General features: G+C 46.5%; 1 protein-coding gene across 1 annotated transcript in view; it reads right to left on the bottom strand.

The window, feature by feature from the left end:
- The window catches only part of LOC118091630 (sodium channel protein type 5 subunit alpha-like), a 298,412-nt gene that overhangs the window by 128,341 nt on the left and 155,947 nt on the right, over positions 1 to 14,124 (bottom strand). The window contains exons 10-12 of the mRNA XM_060280924.1: positions 13,755 to 13,952; positions 9,748 to 9,927; positions 7,575 to 7,961 (exon numbers count right to left, since the gene is read on the bottom strand). Coding sequence (XP_060136907.1) covers positions 7,575 to 7,961; positions 9,748 to 9,927; positions 13,755 to 13,952 — 765 coding nt within the window. The remainder of the gene's footprint in view (positions 1 to 7,574; positions 7,962 to 9,747; positions 9,928 to 13,754; positions 13,953 to 14,124) is intronic.

Below are 14,124 nucleotides of genomic sequence, written 5' to 3' on the forward strand. Positions count from 1 at the left end.
TAGCTGTTGACTCACAGCACTGGCAGCGCAGAAGCAAAGATGCTGGATCCTTCCAGTTTGTAGCAGTAGTTTCACAAACACACACACACACACACAGCCTGCCTAGCTACAGAGCAAGAAAAACCCAAAGTTCAATCTCCTGGTCCAAGGCTAGACTACTTATCCACAGAAGACAACCCAATCCAGAATATATTCTGCGAGCAGAGGGGCATACTATTCCAATCAGAAGATGCCAAAAGAAAGCAAAACATCAAAGTCTCACACTACAAGGCTCTTGTTCAGAGGAGGATACCCATTAGGCAAGTCACTATGTATCCTTGGCAACCCATTAGGAGATGTGCTGCAGACCACAGACACTTAGCCACAATAAATCTCCTCCTCCTCCTCTTCTTCTTTTTCGTTCTACAAGACTCTTTGGGTGAGACCCAATGCTCGTCACAGAGTCAACCCACTGAAACCAATGGGCTTAACTTTTGTAGCAACACGGCTACCCCTCCGGAAGTCATGAGTGAAGAGGGTGAATGAGGTAAGTTACATTGCTTCCAGTCCATGTGTGGTTTTGACAATGGACATTCCTGCAGCACATGCTGAACATTTCCACCTGTCAACTTAGGCAAGCCAGCAAGCTTTGTTTTGCCTTGTTTTGATCTCCATTAATGTTTTTTAAATGACACACAGATACCAACAGGTGCGACCGTGGTAGGAACAAATCTGTAAAAGGCAAGTTTTGATTTTCAAAGGAACAGGCTCCTGGCAGAGCAGGTGGGGGTAACAAAAGAAAGCTGACCATTTAACTCCACAGTGGCTTGGAAATGATCTCCACAAGAAAGCAGGCAAAACCAGCTTGGGGGTAGGCTCAGCGCCACCCAAACATATATAGATGCAGAGAGGAATTGTGAAGAACTAAGAACTACTGTAAGGGACCCAGGTGGCACTGTGGGCTAAACCACTGAGCCTAGGGCTTGCTGATCAGAAGGTTGGCGGTTCGAATCCCTGTGACGGGGTGAGCTCCCATTGCTTGGTCCCAGCTCCTGCCAACCTAGCAGTTCGAAAGCACATCAAAATGCAAGTAGATAAATAGGAACTGCTATAGTGGGAAGGTAAACGGCGTTTCCATGTGCTGCTCTGGTTTGCCAGAAGCGGCTTTGTCATGCTGGCCACATGACCTGGAAGCTATACGCCAGCTCCCTCGGCCAATAATGCGAGATGAGCGCACAACCCCAGAGTCGTTCACGACTGGACCTAATGGTCAGGGGTCCCTTTACCCTTTACCTTTAAGAACTACTGTGCTAACTCTTTCAGCAAATGCAGTGGGTGAGCTCTGACATGGACTGATCCAGGGTTATGTGAAAAATGCCTGCCATATCCCACTGTTTGTTCTTTCTTTCTTTTCTTTTCTTTTCTTTTTACGTGTGACTTAAAATCAGATACCGTTCGCCCATTTTAACAAATTTCACAGGGTCAGGAAAATAATATCTCATATTAGAACCAACAAATGAGCTTTCGAAGAAGATATTGTGCATGTCATTAGAATCCAAGCTATGTCTTTCATAAATGAAATCTCAGAATGGAATTAGACATGATGGTTACTGTGAGGGACAGAGGATATCGGGAGGTCCCTCCCATCTTGAGCTCCAGCCCATCCCCGAGCGCTGGGGAAAGCAGGGAGAGTTCCGACTCAAGTGGAGAAGCAGGAAGTGGTGTCCGAGGCTCAGGCAAGGTAGCAGAGCCACTGCCCAAGGTGGGACAGGAAGGGGGGAGCAAGTCGGGAAGGCCGATCCCACCGACTCCGGAATTGCGCAAGAAACGTCGTGGGAAGAGGCTGGGTCTCCCCAAGCTTTTATGCTGGAGGAAAACGCGCCAACCTCCATTCGGAGGTTCTGAAGAAGACTGACAAGATGTGCCATTTTCTGTAAATAGCACTGCCTTTAGCACTGTAAATACACAGCACCAATAAAAGGATAAAATGCAGAGCTGTGTGGAGTTGTTACTCTGAAGTAGCCCACTCAGGCCACTGTGACAGTTACAAATCTGGTTTCAGAAAGAATGAAGAGCTTACCAGCATGGTATCTAGGGAAAGAATGCCCTGGACACTGTATTTTTTTTTCTAGGTCATTTCTGGATAGAATGGGAGCAGGCAGAGGTGGGGTGGCATTTTTAGTGACAACCGCTACCCCCTCGCCCTATGATGCACACACAACACTCCAACAGTGCTCCAGAACAGTCAAATGTCAAGAGTACTCTAGAAAAATAAAATGGGCACTGTCAGAAGCTCCTGCTAAAATCAGCTCTGCTGCTGCTGCTTTCACAAGGAATAACAGCAAAATAACAGGTTAAAAGGTAAGCACCAAAAAGTATTGGACTGGAACAAATAAATAAGAAAGCTGAAATATTTAATGATGAAATTAAATTAACAAAATTAAAAAAAAACCATTTCACACACACCCCATTTAGACATGACAAAATTCGTAAGACTGCCTCTGAGAAACAGCAACTCTGCACCCTCTTCCAGTCCACAAAACTGGCAACCGTCAGTCAAAGGCGGAGCAACATGCAATATAACGATGTTATGGCATGTATCATAGCTGCACACAACAGGGAAGTGGAAGGGAACTCAACACAGGGCTCACAGAGGGAATTGTGAATAGCAATTGCTCCTTCTGCACCCAGGAGCTAATGATGGGACTTTGGTATGGTTGAAGGATATACTATAGAGCACACGCACACACCCTTGGGGAACTCCCTTTCAGTTTTCACCTGGCTTGACTTCTCACCCCTTCTAGGCTTGTCATGGTCTCCTTTGCTGAGAGAGCAGAACAAAATGGAGCACCTTCCCACTGCCGAAATAAGAGGATCGGCTATGAGAGTGAGGCTAGTGGCATTGTTTTTGCTTCAGGCAGCAAAAGTGCCAAGGCTGTCCTTGTTAAGTCCCAGCTGGAAATTATCCTTCCTTCAACACTCCCATGCAACTATCCAATGCTTCCCTTTGTATCTGCTCTACATGCAGTAGAACATTTCCAGCAAGAACTGGAGCTTATTCTAATCACCTAATCACAAAATTTGACAATCATCCAACTTCGCCAGAGAAAAGTCTACGAAATCACTTTCCAGAACTCAAATAGCTGCAGCAGTCTAGAGTCTTTGTGGTGAAAATGTTGCTTCCAAATGTTCAAGACAGCTCAAGTCAGTAGAGCAAGAGACTCTTAATCGCATGGTCATGGGTTCAAGCCCCACGTTGGGTGAAAATTTCCTGCATTGCATGGGGTGGACTAGATGACTCTCATGGTCCCTTCCAAATCTGCATTTCTATGATTCTATGAATAAAATGCCCTCTGCAGGGATCCCTGGGAGCTCTGTTTTTTTTTTTTTTTTTAGGAAGGGCCAGAGATCCCCAACAGAGAATTCTTCGCACTCATACCTACGCTGCAATTCCCAGAATTCTTTGGAGAACGTTGTGACAGTTCAATTGATGTAAAGCCATGATGGTTCAACTAGTATCAAACTGATATGGGTAGAATGAAGATCAAGGGCAGCAAATGAGGCTGTTACTTCGATCAGCCTTAGCCAGCAAGGACAATCGCAAAGGGTGATGGGAGTTCTAGTCCACAACATCTGGAAAGCAATATGTTCACTACTCCTCAATAGACAATGTAATCAAACAACATCTGGAGAGCTACCCCCAGTGTGGAAGGAAGTCCTTAAAAACAATTCAACCACAACCGCTGCAACACTGAACCACACTCATGTGTTCATTCATATCCATTTTTAGTAGGATTATTTGAATCAAGAGTAACTGTACAAAGCCACAAGCTTGCAGCTCTTAGCTCATTTCACATGGCCTCAATAGATTAGATTCCAAACGTGCTTCATAGAAGCAAGAACACCCTTCCTTCTGCATCACCAAAGTGAGCATCTGTTGCTATAGTGCCTCGGTGAAATTTCCTAGACGACCACAGAGGTGCCAAGAGTGTCTTCTGCTGGCTGCCCACTCCAATTTTCAACAGACATGTGTAAAAAAATAAAAGAAAAGGGGGGGGGTGCTACAGAAAGTAGCACCAGGGGAGAAGCAATAGTTTTAAGGTCTGGAATGGATAGGGCTGATGTGAAAAGTAACAGGAAGTTTCCCATCAGCTTCTGCAAGATTTAGACCAATATGCCTCTTTGGAAAGGCTGAATGTTCTCATCTCCTGCTGACTGAAGTGGGAGTCGAGAGCAGCACTCTCAGCTTTCAGGAGCAACAGCAGTAAATGAGCAAACTGAAGAACTGTCATTACCATCGCTAAGCTGCTTGCATTCTTCAGATATGGTTCAGAAGCCGTGTTAATGAGTTTACAAATAAATAAAGGATGGCTCATAAGTTATTAGTAAACTTCACAGACAGAGTGAGTTGCTAGCAGGCTCTAATCCAGAGCCTTTTGCAGTCTGCTGTCCTCCAGATGTTTCGTAATACAACTCCTTCAGTCTCCAACCATTGGCCATAATGACTACGTCTGTTGGGAGTTGCAGTTCAAGTCATCTGGAGGGCACCAGGTTGGGAAAGGCTGCCTTAGTTCCTCAGTCAGCCTGGGCTCTGAGAGCTAAGCATGCCCCTAGGCTTCAGTACTGGTCCATCAGTTGATCCCAGTTGAGCTAACATGACAATGGAGGCCCACCAAGGCTTGTGAGACTTCCTTCTAAGCTAGCTCCTCAACAATTCATTGCACTGAGTAGCAACAAAAATTCGGGGACTTGCCTGCTAGATCTGGTATCTGACCTCGGTCCACCCATGGCCATGTCTCCTGACTCCAGCTCTTGATTCCTGTCTGCCTAGCCCAGTACAGTGGTACCTCTGGTTAAGAACTTAATTTGTTCCGGAGGTCCGTTCTTAACCTAAAACTATTCTTAACCTGAAGCACCACTTTAGCTAATGGGGCCTCCTGTTGCTGCCACGCCGCCGGAGCACGATTTCTGTTCTCATCCTGAAGCAAAGTTCTTAACCTGTGGTACTATTTCTGGGTTAGCGGAGTTGGTAACCTGAAGCGTTTGTAACCCAAGGTACCATTGTACATGAACTCCAGGCTAATCCTGACCACATCTCTTGCCTCTGGACCATTTGGCCATCACCTGTTTGTATCAGACTAAGGATCTACTGCATCCTGCTACAGAGCCAAGTCCCAGGCCTGATGTGGGTGCTATAAGTCAATATGGAACTTGACAGACAGAGAGCATGAGCGGTTTAATTTTGATGCACTTCGAATGAAGTTTAAAAATAATAACAACAGCAACAGCAATGGAATAACTAGAAGTAGCTCACAATCCTGATGGAACTTACAAGTAATCATGGGATAATAATTTTCCTAGTGCCAGCCCCAGCCCCCAAGAAGAAACAAATCCTGGAACTCTCAATATCAATCTGGACAGTCAGTCAAGGCATTATAAGATCAGGGCTCGGGAGCTAAACTTTGTCAAGATAAGCTGAAGGATGGAAAAGAACCAAAAGCAAACGTAAGAGAGGAAACTATTTAAAATTTTAAAAGATGATGCTATTAAGGTGCTACACCCAATATGCCAGCAAGTTTGGAAAACTCAGCAATGGCCAGAGGATTGGAGAAGATCAGTCTACATCCCAATTCCAAAGAAGGGCAGTGCCAAAGAATGCTCTAACTACCGCACAATTGCGCTCATTTCACACACTAGCAAGGTTATGTTTAAAATTCTACAAGGCAGGCTTAGGCAGTATGTGGACCGACAACTCCCAGAAGTGCAAGCTGGATTTCGAAGGGGCAGAGGAACCAGAGACCAAATAGCAAACATGCGCTGGATTATGGAGAAAGCTAGAGAGTTCCAGAAAAACGTCTACTTCTGCTTCATTGACTATGCAAAAGCCTTTGACTGTGTTGACCACAGCAAACTATGGCAAGTTCTTAAAGAAATGGGAGTGCCTGATCACCTGATCTGTCTCCTGAGAAATCTCTATGTGGGACAAGAAGCTACAGTTAGAACTGGATATGGAACAACTGATTGGTTCAAAATTGGGAAAGGAGTACGACAAGGTTGTATATTGTCTCCCTGCTTATTTAACTTACCGGTATATGCAGAATTCATCATGCGAAAGGCTGGACTAGATGAATCCCAAGCCGGAATTAAGATTGCCGGAAGAAATATCAACAACCTCAGATATGCAGATGACACAACCTTGATGGCAGAAAGCGAGGAGGAATTAAAGAACCTTTTAATGAGGGTGAAAGAGGAGAGCGCAAAATATGGTCTGAAGCTCAACATAAAAAAAACCAAGATCATGGCCACTGGTCCCATCACCTCCTGGCAAATAAAAGGGGAAGAAATGGAGGCAGTGAGAGATTTTACTTTTTTGGGCACCTTGATCACTGCAGATGGTGACAGCAGTCACGAAATTAAAAGACGCCTGCTTCTTGGGAGAAAAGCAATGACAAACCTAGACAGCATCTTAAAAAGCAGAGACATCACCTTGCCGACAAAGGTCCGTATAGTTAAAGCTATGGTTTTCCCAGTAGTGATGTATGGAAGTGAGAGCTGGACCATAAAGAAGGCTGATCGCTGAAGAATTGATGCTTTTGAATTATGGTGCTGGAGGAGACTCTTGAGAGTCCCATGGACTGCAAGAAGATCAGACCTATCCATTCTGAAGGAAATCAGCCCCGAGTGCTCACTGGAAGGACAGATCGTGAAGCTGAGGCTCCAATACTTTGGCCACCTCATGAGAAGAGAAGACTCCCTGGAAAAGACCCTGATGTTGGGAAAGATTGAGGGCACTAGGAGAAGGGGACGACAGAGGACGAGATGGTTGGACAGTGTTCTCGAAGCTACGAACATGAGTTTGACCAAACTGCGGGAGGCAGTGCAAGACAGGAGTACCTGGCGTGCTATGGTCCATGGGGTCACGAAGAGTCAGACACGACTAAACGACTAAACAACAACAACAACAAGAGAGGAAACACCAGGGAAAACAAGCAGCAGATACCCTGGATAAAAGGATGCTAAGAGGGGCTTTTTTTTACTGGGTGTTGCATCCTTGGCCCTCAGAGGTGTCACTTCAGAATTTTTTAGCATAGGCAGCCACTAATCCCCAAATCATCCTAGCCAAGCTCACAAATATCTCTAAGACAAAGGTAGCCAATATGATGCCCTTGAGATGTTGCTGTTGGGCTAACTACATTTCCCATGATCCCTGACTACTGACCATGCTAGTTAGGGTTGATGGAGTCCAACAACATCTGGAAAACACCATATTGGCTTATGCTACCCTAAGGGTCTAGGGCCCATTGCAACAGAGATGTGTGTTTGGGGATACTAGGCCATTGGAATTCTCACTTTCAACCGCTAGTAGCTGCAGGAACACATTGCCCAGGACTGCATCTTAATTGTTGACATATTTTGGTCCATGAAGCCTAACGCACCTTAGCAGCCATGAATGGTGTCCCACCAAAGGTTTTAGAAACTTCCTGTTTCTTTTGCTGCCAGCATGACAAGCAGTTGCAACGCAGCACAGGGCTGTGCTTGGTTTGGTGGATGACAAAGAGAATCTGAACACGACATACAATGATAAGTAGACCCACCGTGTCACCCGTTCCAGGTTTCTCTGTAATAACTGGTGGCAACAGCACATCTGTTGGAGTTGTTGGGTCCGCGCTTCTTCCTCCTCCTCCTCCAATCAGTGAAACCACACCATTGCAATCCACCAAGCTGTTCCTCTTGCCATTTTGCGTGTAGTTTGGAGAGCTGTGGCTGGTTTGGGTCTGCATGCTCAGCCGCCTCCCACTCCTGGGGACCAGCAGGGACCCACGCTGGCTCTCGCTCTCCCCGACGGTGCTGATATCATCATCGGCAAAGTCCGCCTCCGAGCCAAGGTCCCTGCTGCGCAACCGGAAGCTGAAGACACTCCCGTGGCTGGCCTTGCGCTTCACTGAGTTTTCCATGGATCCAGAAGTAAAACCCAGCACGGTCTTGAAGGAGCCAAAGAGGGCGGAGGAAATAAATAAATACAAGGGGTGGAGTAGAAAGGGACAAATGTTACTACGCATTTACATAGAGTCAGAGAGGGTGTCTAATTCTACCGCTATAGTTTAGAACAAAAGAGTGGGCAATTGCCAGCCAGTAGGTCACACGTGGAACATGGGGGGGGGGCTTCCCTCATCTCCCCACCCTCTGCGCGTAATCAGGTTTGAAAACAATTTCCTGTTGGAGCCAAGACTAATTGACACAAGGGGACATTGGAGAATTCCCAGGGTAGGGAAAGGGAAAAAATAAAATAAAAACCACAGACATTGTCTCCGAGAAACTTTGGCTCTTCTCTAAGACAATAGGCACTGTTTTACTTCCACATTTGCAGGTACGCATGGAATATTTGGAGAAAATTTAGTGGCCAACACAACTGCGTGAACTGGTCCCATGATGCAATGAAGTAAGAGGGGGAAGGGAATGGAACAGAATGATGGCATAGAAGGAGAAGCGAATCTTTCTGCTTGTTCAGGGGCAAACAATCCGGTTCCCATGAAACAGCCACTCCTTTTGCCAGTACAATTGGGGGAACGGGGTTGGGTCAAAACTGATCTGCACTAAGACAACTTGTCCTCACCCCTTTCAAAAGGTGCTGAGCACCCATTCACAAAGGAAATGCCTGCTCCTTGCCCAGCCCTGCTCCTTGTCGCGTTCTTTGCTTAGATGACAAATTGCTGGATGCAGAATGAAAAAGACGACTCATCAGTTGGAGGAACATGCTGAGAAACGAGCTGCTTTGTTTCACATCCAGTCTGACTCTCCCCCCCCCTTTGCATTCAGTATGCCAAAAACCCATTCAGAGCAGAGCAGAGCAGCTCACACAGCCTGCTTTCGCTTTAACAACCTTGTAATTAGCAAGGCAACCCACTCAATTAAGCAACAAGAATGAAGGCTCTCGAAAAATAAACACAGGGGAAAAAACCCCATTCATATATCACAGACAGAGCAGTAGTTCTGGGAGGATTTTCAAAGTCGTGTGCGTGTGATCCCTATTTATCAAATTTATGTCCAACATTCGCAGGGCTTTCAGCATGCCGATTGATTTTAGTGCTAACTCCACTCACAGCTAAGAATCTGGATATTTTACACAGACTGCCTCTGTTAATTTGTCCCGTTCAAAAAATTGCAACACCTGGGGAAAGAGATGGATGCACAGCAAAGGGAGTTTCTAAAGCTCGCTGGTACGGTGGTCTTTATGACATGTCAGAGCATGGCTATTTGTCTTCTTTTTTCTTCTTGTCTCACAGCGCTATCTATACTGCACAGGATCCAGCTTGTGGGATTGTGGATATGAACACAGGAACATGGCCTTATCCTGAATCACACCACTGATCCATCTCACCTAGTACAGACTTCCCGTGACTGGATTAAAGTAAGCGGATCCAAAGGAGGGGGAAGAGAAGTGACCAGAGAGGTGGGTGCACCCAGGGCACATCCTGAAAAATCCAAACATGCCCACAGGCCTAGGAAGGCTGGCAACCCTTGTACTGATCCAGCCTGGAGGGAAATCCTTTCCTATCTCCAGGATGAGTGGTTCTTTTTCGAGAGGAGTTTCCCTTTTATTGCCACTTTTGGGGAAGACTCAGAGCTGTAGCTACGGGGGAAGGGGGCTAGCCAGGATTTTTTGCCCCAGGTGAAGTCTTCAGAGGGGCACCCCTCCCAGCCTGTGGGGTGTGTGTGTGCCAAACTGGGTTTGAAATAAGGCCTAGTTTTACCCCTAGAAAGACTAACCGTCCTCTGCTGACCATCCTCCGATTCAGATTTTGGACCCTTCTGATCTTCCCCATCCTCTTCTCCCGCTGAGGATTTCTTCTTCCTTCTTCGGCTTCTTCGTTCCTTGGAATTTTTCGATGCCAAAGGTGACATTTCAAATGAGCTAAGTGACATCGAATCAATTCCTCGGGCTAAAGCCTGGAAGGGGCAGAGGAATGAAACGGAAATATGCTACCTTTAAAACTATATTTATATAACACTTTATATATATTTAGCAAAGAGAGAGAGAGAGATTTAACTTACAGAGTTAGCCTCGTTCAAACCAATTTCAGCATTCCTTGCCAAGCAAAACTTGAAGAAAACTAAACATGATTCAACATGCTAGTGATTTTCCCACACACAGTGGGTTTCACAGAATCCTTAAATCACAATAGTGCTTAGAAAATGTTTCCCGGATGTGAGGGACAAGGGATACAGGGAAGTCCCTCCCATCTTAAGTTCCAGCCCATCCCCAAGCGCTGGAGAGAGTAGGGAGAGCTCTGCCTCCAGCGGAGAGTCAGGAAGTGGTGTCCGAGGCTTAGGCAAGGTTGCGGAGCCCGTGCCCCAGGTGGGACAGGAAGTTGGGCGCACAGGGGGAAGGCCAATCCCCCGAACTCCCAAATTGCGACGCAAATGTAGGGGGAAGAGGTTGGGTCTCCCAAAGCTTTTGTGCTGGAAGAAAACGTGCCAATCGCCATTCGGAGGTTCTGACACCTCACCTTAAGCATGTATATAGATCGTTCTGACCACTGTAAATAATCAGCACTTAATAAAAGCCTAAAAAGACTATGCTGGAGTCGTTACTCTAGAGTAGCCACATCAGGCCCTCTGACACCTACCTATTAAAGAGGAAACTTAATTCAGTTTGAGCTGAGTTTTCAATTTGAAATTCAATGAGAGTTGCAAAGTTCCCTGACTACACAACCGGCCCACACTGGCCCAATAATGGTCTGAACTGGGTGAAGTGGTACTATGACCAAGGGCACTCAGAAAACCTGTGTCTTGGCTGGAACTTGAATCCTGACTCCATCCCATCATCTACTGCGATGATTCTCAAGTGTGAGGCAGGCAGACTGCCCCCCCCCCTCCGGAAAAAAAACCATGTTGAAGAGTCATGAGTCAACATTGATAATGTTGAGGCATTTGAGCACAGGCAAAGCTCCCTACCATGAGGGCAATGGAGCTGGACTTTCTGTGAAATCTCTGCTTCTCCCAAGAAAGCAGAAGCAACAGCCCGCGTTATTTCTGCTGATACAGATTTTTCTTTTTCTTTTTTTTGCAAGCAAAATCTTATCCTGCAAAGTGACAGAACCTGCTGTGACCAGGGATCCAGAGCGATAAACACAAACCATGGGCTTAAAGCACACACACACACACACACACACACACACACACGCACATAATACACAGATAAGATAGACTTTTCTCCTCTGCATGCCTGGACAGCATGCCCTCTGCGCCAGCTATCTAGAGAAATCGCTGCAGGAAAAGTCTGATAACACCAAGAGGTGCTAGAAATGGAGCAGAAGCCAAATTAGGTGGGGGAGGGAGGGAGAGGGAGAGGGGGGGGAGGGAGAGAAATAATAATAATGCTACAACACAGCCTGGAAACGAAACCAACTCCTCCACCCCGCGATAATCATGAAAAAGGAAGCCAATAACTAGGAAAAGGATAATAAAATGCACATTTGGGATAGAGGTCAGCATTGCATCCTTAACTGTGTCATAGCCCTCCCCTTGCCCCCCCCCTCAGTCACACACCAATGTTCCCATTATGTAAAATGAGGTGGGAGACAGAGATTGCACCATTCTGGACTGTACCCACTTGTCTGTTGTTGGGGAGGACCTATTTTTATTTACCTATTACACCCTTCCTCCAAGGAGCTCGGAGTTATGATCACCCCACCACCACCACTACCCTCAACATCCTGTTCACTGCAATATCATCTTTACAACAATCCTGTGTGTTGAGGTCAGGCCGAGAGGTTGCCAAAGTTCGCCCATGAGCTTTACAGCTAAGCAGGATGTGAGGGACAGGAGCTATAGACTACCCCCTCCCATCTTGACAACCAGTTCTTCCCCGAGCACAAGCGGGAGCGGGGAAGGGGATGAGTCTAGCGGGGAAGCAGGAAGTAGAGGGCAGGGCTCTGACAGGGTCACAGAGCCCCTGCTCCGCCCGGGAGAGGAAGGAAGGGAGAGGGAAAAGGGGAGGCAGGAAAACACGGCTAGGAGACCCCTCCCTCCAGTTTCGGAGCTGCGCAAGAAGAAACGGGGGCAGAGATTGGGGATTCCCAGACTACTTTGTTGGAAAAAGATGCGGGAATCACCATTCCGGGGTACTGACCCAGACTGAGAACATGTACATTGTACAGCTTCTGCACTGTAAATAGTCTGCACATAATAAAAGCATGAAAAGGCAGCGTGTCGGAGAGTCGTTACTCTAGAGTAGCCGCTAGCGCTCCTGTGACACAGGGATTTGAACCCAGGTTTAATGCAGCTCTTTGGTTATGCCGAATGGCAGTACTTAATTAGCCAGCCCAAACCATTACCTTGGCAAAAGAACCTGGTTTGGCAAGCTTGCTCTTATATATTCTACCCACTGATACAGGATCCTGAGAATTGGAAGGTTATCAGGGTTACATCTAGAATGACCCCCACCCCCAAACTAATATCAAAATTAAGGTGGTGCGACATTCAAATCACTCATTTGAAGGATGGAATGGTACAGTCTCAAAAGGGCTATACCTCATGATACCACAAACTGGGTCTTCAGGACAATTGCATCTTCAGAAAGATGATCTGATCCACTGAACATGTTCTTACCTCCAAGGTTTGAGGGATTCTGCCCCCCGCCCCCGAGAGAAATCAGATTTAATTAACAGCCACCCACAGCAGCCACAGGAACAAACGGCAAACCATCCCACAACACTTGACGCCAGCTTCATTCACGCTAATCAGACCCATTGTAGTATTATACTCAGCAGCAGTGCTCCTGGCCTACAGTTGGTGAGCTTCTTTATTTGCACAAGAAGGGCATTGGCAGTGTTTAAACAGCTGACCCCGTCTATTATTCCACTTGTTGAATAATGGGATACTAATGGCTGTTTGAAGTTGCAAGATCAATACAGCAAATCTGAAAAGAATGCTAATTAACTTGAACTAATGGCGAGGGCAGCAAATATTGAATGAAGAGCCATTAATTTCCTTCTATTGAGCATGGGAATATCTTTAAAGATGATGATAATAATAAACCAACTGGCTCTTTCCGATTGTGTTCCACACAAACACACTCACACACACTGCCAATTAACACATGGCATTGTAGCGGGATGCTGAGAGCTGCTTCCACCGGCAACGTATTTTGCACACAGATAGGAAAGAAAGAGCAGGGGAAATGCCCAGAGTGAGGGAGCCTGGGTTGTGAGGTTTGTGCATGTTATAAAGATGCTTGATACAACTCAGGGTGAGAGACTGAACAGTCAGAAAGAGAGAAAGGCCCTATCTGGGCGGGAGGCATGCTTTATGTTGCTGTGTGTACAGCATTGTATTGCTTTAGGTGGAGGTGGGTTAATAGCTGTAAATTACATTTAATGCTGCTAGGGATTCTTTGAAGATCAGACTTTGCTTTGTGGCAAGCGGTTGGCTGGGAATTAACTATGTTATTGTGGGTAAGGTAGGTGGGAATGGCTGAGAGCGAGGTTTGCATGTGGGAGAGTGCTGTCAGGGGCTGGGTAGATGACAAGGAGTGGTGGGAGGCGCCAGCCGGGGAACCTCGAAGGGAAACCCCAGAGGAGGAAGGCTCAGAGCCTGGGCATTGGTGGTGGGAGAGGTCAGAGGAGAAGACTGGGAGGAGGGGTTGGATGAAGGGGCAGGGATTGGAGCTACGTGGTTTTGCCGATTACGTAACTCAGCTGTCAAAAGAAAGATTAAGGGAACACAACACCACATGGGTTCCTCCAAGACCACCCCCTGGAATGATTACAGACCTCCTGCTCTTTCTTGAGAGCCTCCATGGCTTCTTGAAACTTCCTCTCCTTCGCTTCCATTTCGGCAATGGTGGCCTGGTTCTGCTCTTCGTACGCCATGGCCACCACAGCCAAGATCAAGTTGATCAGGTAAAAGGAGCCCAGAAAGATGACCAGCATGAAAAACAGCATGTAGATCTTGCCAGCAGATCTAAGCGTCTGAATAAGACCAAGAGAGAGGGGGGGGAGTTCATTATTAAAATGAAATGATAGTTTTAACCTTTTGTGTTTATCAAAAGCAACTCTTCCTGCATTCTCAGATAAGGCTGGTGGAATGAAGAAAGCTTGGTTGGCGGGAGTGACAAACAGTTTTTCATTTCTGTTCTTGTCA

Source organism: Zootoca vivipara, chromosome 12 (genome assembly GCF_963506605.1).
Source record: "Zootoca vivipara chromosome 12, rZooViv1.1, whole genome shotgun sequence".
Taxonomy (NCBI): Eukaryota; Metazoa; Chordata; class Lepidosauria; order Squamata; family Lacertidae; genus Zootoca; species Zootoca vivipara.